This window comes from Danio rerio, chromosome 22 (assembly GCF_052040795.2).
Source record: "Danio rerio strain M-AB ecotype USA chromosome 22, GRCz13ab, whole genome shotgun sequence".
Classification (NCBI taxonomy): domain Eukaryota; kingdom Metazoa; phylum Chordata; class Actinopteri; order Cypriniformes; family Danionidae; genus Danio; species Danio rerio.
Window position 1 is genome coordinate 27,423,287 of NC_141042.1, and position 8,532 is coordinate 27,431,818.

The 8,532-nt window shown below is 31.5% G+C and overlaps 1 protein-coding gene across 1 annotated transcript in view; it reads right to left on the reverse strand.

Annotated features, from left to right (window-relative positions):
- Positions 1-5,000, reverse strand: part of LOC147838534 (venom factor) — a 44,323-nt gene extending 39,323 nt beyond the window's left edge. Inside the window, exons 1-4 of the mRNA XM_087304418.1 lie at positions 4,894-5,000; positions 4,758-4,793; positions 3,917-3,943; positions 315-507 (exon numbers count right to left, since the gene is read on the reverse strand). Of these exons, the coding sequence (XP_087160544.1) occupies positions 315-507; positions 3,917-3,943; positions 4,758-4,793; positions 4,894-4,967 (330 nt within the window). The 5' untranslated portion in view covers positions 4,968-5,000. The remainder of the gene's footprint in view (positions 1-314; positions 508-3,916; positions 3,944-4,757; positions 4,794-4,893) is intronic.
- Positions 5,001-8,532: the final 3,532 nt, after the last annotated feature.

Here is an 8,532-nt window from a genome sequence, read left to right on the forward strand (position 1 = left end):
TATTATTTAACAAGCCCAAAGAGGTTTGTCTTAAAGGGATAACTTACACAGAACTGAGTTACTTTCTTCAGTTGAACTCAAAAGCATATCATTTGAGAATCGTTACAGGCCGTAACCATTGACTTCCAAAGTATTTGTTTGCTACTGTGGAAGTTGATAGTTATCTTCTAATATCTGCTTTTGTGTTTAACTGGGGAAAGAAAGATGGGTTTGTTTCTACTGGAGGGTGAGTAATTTCTGTTTTTGAGTGAACTATCCCTTTAAGTCATTCTGATGCATTCAGAAAAGATTCATGCATTCATACATAAATTCACCTCTAGGGTTTGCAGGGCGCTGTAATTGTTGTCTGAATTGAGGAAAACCGAGCCCCGCGACAAGGCAGTTTGGGAGTTTGGATAGTCGTAAACCACGACAGTGACTTTTACCACCTTTGCCAGGTTGTGTCCCTCCACCAGGATGTTCTGTTTTGTTCCAGGCCTTATTTTTGCTGGAGCTAGAAGAGAAAACCTCAAGAAAAACAAAAGAGGCATTTGCACCGAGTAGTTACAGAAGCTCAAGTCATAGGAACAACAGTATTCAACATTTGAAAGGGATCAAAAAAGTTAATCAAAGTTGTCCTGAGGCAAGAACACATTTGGATTTTTGAAAAGGTTTTAGTCCAATTCCAAATGTTGACTAGTGTAGATAACAAAGGCCTGTTTCTTGAGAACAAATAGCCCCACATACTGTTTTCCTGGTAGCATTTACAACATCATAAAAAGAGGATTAAACTATTTACGACAACTTGTTTAGCTACATATCATTGAGACTGAGAATAAAAAACAGCACAGTGGAAAAAGGAAACAGGAAAATAATGTGACCATTAGCATTCTGTATGTTTATGCTGCATAACAATTTGAAAAAGCATGAGATGGAAATTTCTATTTAAATAATTTTGCTTTTGTGCAAGTTTTAACTTTTATAATAATTTTAGCTAAAATAAAACCATTGAACATCAGAAAAATAAATATCTATTAATTATTGACAATTGGTTGAATTTGGGTTTTAGAACATATGGTCATGCATGGTCAACTTTTATAACTTTCATTAGGATTGGAAGTATAGTTAATATATATTATTGATGCATAATTCATTGACGTATATTTCTCATTTATTTATATATTTGGTGTCATATTTTTTAAATATTTAAAAAAAATGGTTCATGCGATTTCCTTTTTCTTTTCACATTTATTAATGAACATGTGAATTAGGGCTGCACGATACTGAAAAAAATCAAACATTGGGATATTTTTGTATTCTGCAATATATATTGTGACATGAATACAACTGCACTAAATGAGTTAAATAACCATTTGGAAATAATTTTAAATTTTAGATTGATTGGGATGATTCTGTATAGGAGTGCATAAATATAATAAACAATCTACAAGCGTCAAATAGTTCAATAATAAATAAAAACTATTTAAATAAACATCATTTTATGGTTTTCTGAGGAGTCAAACTGTAGGTATACAGTAATTCAATAATCAAATGTAAAATAATAACACACAGTCTGTTTTTATAAACAATTCAGTAACACAATAACAGTACATAAATATAGATTTTGTAAACTAAACATTACTTTATTATGAACTAATGATGAGTTTATGTAGGCGCTAATCATGAACTAACTAACTTTAACATGAGTCACATGAGTTCATGTGTGAATAATGGCTAGCTTACTTGTTAGTGTATGATTGTTTGTTGATAAATTTATTAATTAACATTTAAGTAAACCAACATACAGAGGCAAACTGGAACAGCATTTTTCCCCAGGAAAAAGTAACTGTTATTCAGGCCACATATAAATAATGCAATCAAGAAAGTGAAGAGCAGGGTGGGAGTAGTGCGATCGGTAAGTGAAGAGACCTCCAGATTCAACAGGCAGGCCAGAGTCATGGTGGCAGGACAGATTGCCCGTCAGGTCACGGGGAAATATCCCAGTGCTCCCTATGGCCAGTCCACCCCTGCTGACATGAATGAGCTGTTGATGTATAATTATATCATGACTTTACTTGAAGGGGCACGTCACCATTAACTCATCCCTAACTACTCATGAACTCCTGTATTTAAACTGTTGATGTTGACAACACTTTTCGGTAACACCTTAGTTTAGGTCACAATTCACAATATTAACAAACCACTAAAAGCTTAATAAACTACTAATTAGCTGTTTATTAATAGTTAGTAAGGTAGACATTTGGGCATTTGGGTGGTTTTAGGGATTAGTGGCGCCCCCAGAAAATTTTCTTAGGGGTGGCCAAGTAAGGCCACACCAAATCTTGGGGTGGCACACAAAACAATAATGAATTGTGTATATATTGTGAACAATGAGTAATGTTATGTTTTTGTTTCTGGTAAAGGAAATAATGACGTTTTAAATAATTCCATTAATTACTCTTCCATTAATTTCTCATTAATATTGTAATTTATTTCCTTAAATAATACAGCAGGTACACATGCAAACCAAATAAAAAACAATATTTAGTTTAAAAACACCTTTCAGGTAAGTTATTTTTCACATACTTTTATTGTGAAACATACAGTATATGCCATGTCTAAAATGAATGAAGATTAATGAATGAAATAATAAAACAAACAAACGAACAAAAGACATTACTACATACACACACACTTACTATACAGACTCCAATAATATCATTTATCCATGTTCCTTTTTGAGCCACAATATTATTATTAAATATACTTCTATGATGTACCTTTTTGCAAAATACATCCACAAAATCATTGAGAGTTTTGGCTCTAAAGTAAACCAGCAAAATAAAGGAGTTGCTAAATAAACTAGATTCTGAAAAGCCGATTTCAAAATGCATCTATTAATTTATTTGGATTTGTGATTTTCAATCAGATAAAACACAACTTTTTCATTTAAAAAATAATAATTTCTTAATAAAAAGTGTGCAATCTCAGTGAATCAGCTACGTCGGTGGTGCTGATCAATATTATAGTGCCTGCAGTTTAATTATAAATTTATTTATTTATTTATGGAAATACTGTGAATTTAAGCAAGTACATTTAAATGAATAATATCAACAACTAAATCATATTGGGGTGGCCACAGGGGCTTTATAACTACTATTACACAGCTAATATCTTAATTATAGGCATGTAGTAAGCCAGCAGTTAATAGCATGAATTGTGACCAAAACAAGTTTATGAGTGTTTTAAATTAAGAATTATCATGTAGTATAAATTACCACATTAACTTATGCTAAATTTAACCATTATGAACTTTTGACAAGTTAATGTATAATGATATTGTGACTTTACCATTATCCACACATGAACTCATGCGACAGGTTGTAAAGATTAGTGCGCACCTTAACTCATCCTTAGTTCATAATAAAGTAACGTTCAGTTTACTTACTAATACTTCATTATTCATGTACTGTAATTGTAAAGTGTTACCAACGATTCAATAAAATGTATTGTTATTAATTTATCAAAGTTACAAAAGTTACAAAAAACTGTTGCAAAATAATAAAATATAAACCACTATCAACACTGCATACATGCGAATGATCACATTGCCATATTGATGCTGAAATTGTACTTTGTGCTGCCCTAATGTGAACTGTAAAATCGTTATTATGTAGTTTATTATGTGTTTGTATGGTACTGTAGAATATTTTATGTTGTTTCAATGTAAATGATCTGCAATCGAAAACAAACTGCCAAGTTTGCCTAACCTAAAAAGAAATAAAAATGTTATAATATTTAAGATGCATCTAGTTTTATTGAAATATATCCAACAAGGCACACTAATTTGTTAAGTAAATAAATTACGACTCTGTGAAATTACCCATGATTATCTGTGCATGTGTGTGTTTACTGAGGGCAGAGGACAGTTACTCACGACGGAGAAGGGTCTTTGACCGGCTCACTGTAAACAGAAAAACACACTCCAGTTACAGATGAACTCCAGTTCAACCAGTTTTTACATTATAGAATTTGATATGCAGATATAGTTGAAGTCAGAATTATTAGCCCCCCTCTTTATTTTTTCCCCAAATTCTGTTTAACAGATTAGATTTTTTTCAATACATTTCTAAACATAATAGTTTTAATAACTAATTTCTAATAACGGATTTATTTTATCTTTGCCATGATGACAGTTAATAATAGTTTACTAGATATTTTACAAGACACTTCCATACAGCTTAAAGTTACATTTAAAGGCTTAACTAGGTTTATTAGATTAACTAGGCAGGTTAGGGTAATTAGGCAGGTTATTGTATAACGACGGTATGTTCTGTAGACTATCGAGAAAAAATATATAGCTTAGGGCTAATAATATTGACCTTAAAATGCAATTCTTTTATTAATAACTGCTTTTATTCTAACTGAAATAAAATAAATAAGACTTTCTCCAGAAGAAAAAATATTATTAGACATACTGTGAACATTTCCTTACTCTATTAAACAGCATTTGGGAAATATTTAAAAAAGGAAAAAAAAATCAAAGGAGGGCTAATATTTCTGACTTCGACTGTATATCTATAAACATTTTTCTACACACTTCTCTCATATGTACCAAAGAAATAATAGTACGAAAAAATAGCAATGACTTCATTAGTATAAGCACATTTTACAACAAACAACATTGTTAAACATATTGATGCTGAATTTGTGGTTAATATTGTTTAATGTAATCGTTCATTTTCGGGACACGAAAATAAACAGGGTAGGCTACTTACATTTGCTGCATATTAGGCCCCCAAACCGTCCTCTTGCTGCTCATTTGACAAGATAAACACATTATAAAAATCAACGTCGACAAGATAAGAATATATTTTTACACATTAAAAGTTATTAATGCAGAGTTAAACGCACTGTCGTTGAGGGAAGGCCTTTCCATCGCAGATTTGACAGAGCAGGGTCGCCCATAACAGTAGCTGAAGAAGCATCGTCCTGCTGAAGTAACCGCCACTCAATATGTCAGAATAACTAGAAAACAAACAGCTAAAATATCGACATATCCCCAAATCCCTCCTCCCACTAAACTGGGAGCTTAGTGAATCTCGAAACTTTGTAAAGCAATTGTGCAATGTTTGCAGTGTTTTCTGGGCAAAAGCAGTGATTTGTCTCGACAACACACAGACCCCCAGCATTAGAAACGTTTCTAGCTTAACGTGCTGTAAACAAAATGGTAGGCTATAAAATGTATTTTTATTTATTATAAATTTTATAAATAAATTATAATAAATATATTATAAATAAATTTTTATTTATTAGTAGGACATTTTACCTGTGTGCGTTGCATTCTCCGCATTGCCATTTGTTGTCATTGTTACATTGAAGTTTATGCTGCACTTTGTATTGCACTTTGTATTTGTATTACTACTTAGCTAATAAGATCATTATTTAAAGTTATGTCCTGAGCAGGTTAAAGGGACAATATGAAAAATATTTTTTGAATATTTTGCTAATTTACCCATTTTTTAAATATTTCAGAAAATGTTCAAATCCATAAAAATACTAATTTTAACTAGTGACACGTTCATGTCTCCATGTCAATGACATCCTGACCCTCTATGTCCGGTTAGATTTGATATAAAACAGTAAAACAACAATGACGTTTTAATATGTTGTATGATTTATGCACAGAGCTCTGGTGTGACTCTGGAGTCAGATCTGAGTTTCAATAGTCATGTCAAAGCAGTAAGTAAATCAGCATACTATCATCTCAGAAACATTGCAAGAATTAGATGCTTTGTTTCCAGTGAAGACTGAGAGAAACTTGCTCATGCTTTTATCAGCAGCAGGGTGGATTACTGTAATGGCCTCCTCACTGGTCTTCCCAAAAAGACAGTCAGACATAAATAGACAGAACGCTGTGGCTAGGGTTCTGACTAGAACCAGGAAATCAGAGCACATCACACCTGTCCTCAGGTCTCTACACTGGCTCCCAGTTACATTCAGAATAAAGTTTAAAGTATTATTACTGGTCTATAAATCACTAAATGGCCTAGGACCTCAATACATAACAGATATGCTGATTGAATACAAACCTACTGTAACAGATCACTCAGATCATTAGGATCATATAAACTAGAAGTACCAAGAGTTCAGTCAAAGCAGGGTGAATCAGCTATCAGCCACTATGCCCCTTGCTGCTGGAATCAGCATCCAGAAATGATCAGATGTGCTCCAACATTAGGCATTTTCAAATCAAGACTGAAAACACATCTGTTTAGCTGTGCCTTTACTGAATGAGCACTGTGCTATGTCTGACAGATTGCACTATTATGTTTTTCTTTTCTTTTTCATTATCTTATAACATTTTAACACATTTTTATCTGTTTTATCTATTTTTTATAATTTCATTTAACTTTTTTCATTATAATTTTCATTTTCTTACACTTGTCTTTTTTATTCTTGTTTATGTAAAGCACTTTGAATTGCCACTGTGTATGAAATGTGCTATATAAATAAACTTGCCTTGCCTTGCCTTAAATGTATTTAGTATGATAAAACAGCCCTGCTCATACGTGGAAAAACAGGAAATGGTGAACTGTGGCATAATAAAAGCTCTACTGCTTTAGAGCCTTAGCTGCATTTGGAGTCATTAGCTATGTTTCCATCCAAAAATGTGAATAAACTTTATGCCCAAAACTGATATATCACATAAAAGACATGCGAATGAAGCAGCGTTTCCATCTATCGAGTCAAAGAGAACAAAATCGTCACTTCCTGATTAACTGACACCAAATATCAACAGTAAAAACAGAATTTGCTGTTGTAGAAGAAGCTGCGTCAATGTTTTGCTTATTTAATAAATGACTTGATTGCCGACATGCAATGAATGCGAGATGGCGTTTGAAGATGTGACACGCTGAGCACAGACACTCTTGATAGTTCTAGAGGTAATTAATAATATAATAACAAATTATAATAAAGTGTAATTTAAAGGCTCAACTATAATTAGGGAGGTTACGGTAATTAGGGAAATAATTGTATAACAGTGGTTTGTTCTGTAGACAATTGAAAAACAAAGCTTTTTGGGATTTAAACCTAGCTAATTTTAAATAGTAAACAGTTCCTGACTTCAGCAAGCTACACAGAAAAACATTAATGTAATATCCTAGAAAAAAATATGACTTGAATGCCGAATGTTTCAAGAGTTTAACTTACTGCACTAGACATTTTATTATTTCATGAACAAATATTTGAAATTAGTCCTGAAGCAATACAGAAAAGTAAAAGGTCAAAAGCTACACATCTCCTGAGTATTTGCTTTGAATTTGATGGCAATATCATGCAAAATGAAGTTTCTGAAATTAATTTTCTGAGACAATGTCTTGTGATTTTCTCCCTCTACTTGTTTGTGGAGAAGCTTTCTGATTACCATACGTATACTAAAGGTTTCTAGCAACAATTTTAAGGGGGATAATAATATTGACCATAAAAAAATTTAAAACTGCTTTTATTCCAACCGAAATAAAACAGATAAAGACTTTCTCCAGAAGAAAAAATATTATCAGACATACTGTGAAAGATTCCTTACTCTGTTAAAAATTATATGGGAAAATATTTGGGAGGGAAAGAGAGGGCTAATAATTCAACTGATAAATAATAATAGAAGTATAACTAGTAAATTTTAAATATAAAACATTATTGTCATTATTGTGATTGTCATTATTGTGATACTATGTAATATGGGGGACGTAAATAAAAACAACAGTCACAATCTCAGTAAAACAAATCAATATACATATATATATATATATATATATATATATATATATATATATATATATATATATATATATATATATATATATATATATATATATATATATATATATATACACTCTCAGAAAACAAGGTACAATGAGGGTACAATTTTGTTCCTAGAGGGAACAAAATATAAAATTGTACCTTTAAAGGTCCCAAATTGGTCTTTAGGGTACAATTTTGTACCCAAATGGGCTATAAAGGTACAAATGTCCAGATTTAGGTTTGAAAGGTACATTTTTGTACCTTTTATAGCACATTTGGATACAAAATTGTACCGTAAAGGACCAATTTGGCACCTTTAAAGGTACAATTATATATTTTGTTTCCCTATAGGAACAAAATTGTACCCTCAGCTCATGATAAGATCAAGACACTATATAACACTAATTTAAATGTATTAATACTAAACATTAATACTAAAATACATCATTAAAAAATATAAATAAATAAATTGAATTAAATATTTTAATAATTAAATTTTTTTTCATGTATTTAAATTACATTTTTTCTCAAAAATGTTAATAATTAAATTTATAATTGAATGTAATTTTAATCATTAAAAACGTAAATACTGGTCTTTGCTTACTGTTTAAGACCCTATAGTATATGTGATGTAGAATAAGAAGTAAGAACCATGCAGTGACAGCATCTTCATACAGGTGGTGATGTTGCTGTCTCTTTAAGAATTTGGCTTGTTGAGACGTTATAGTAGTGTTTGTTACTGAGGCGGTC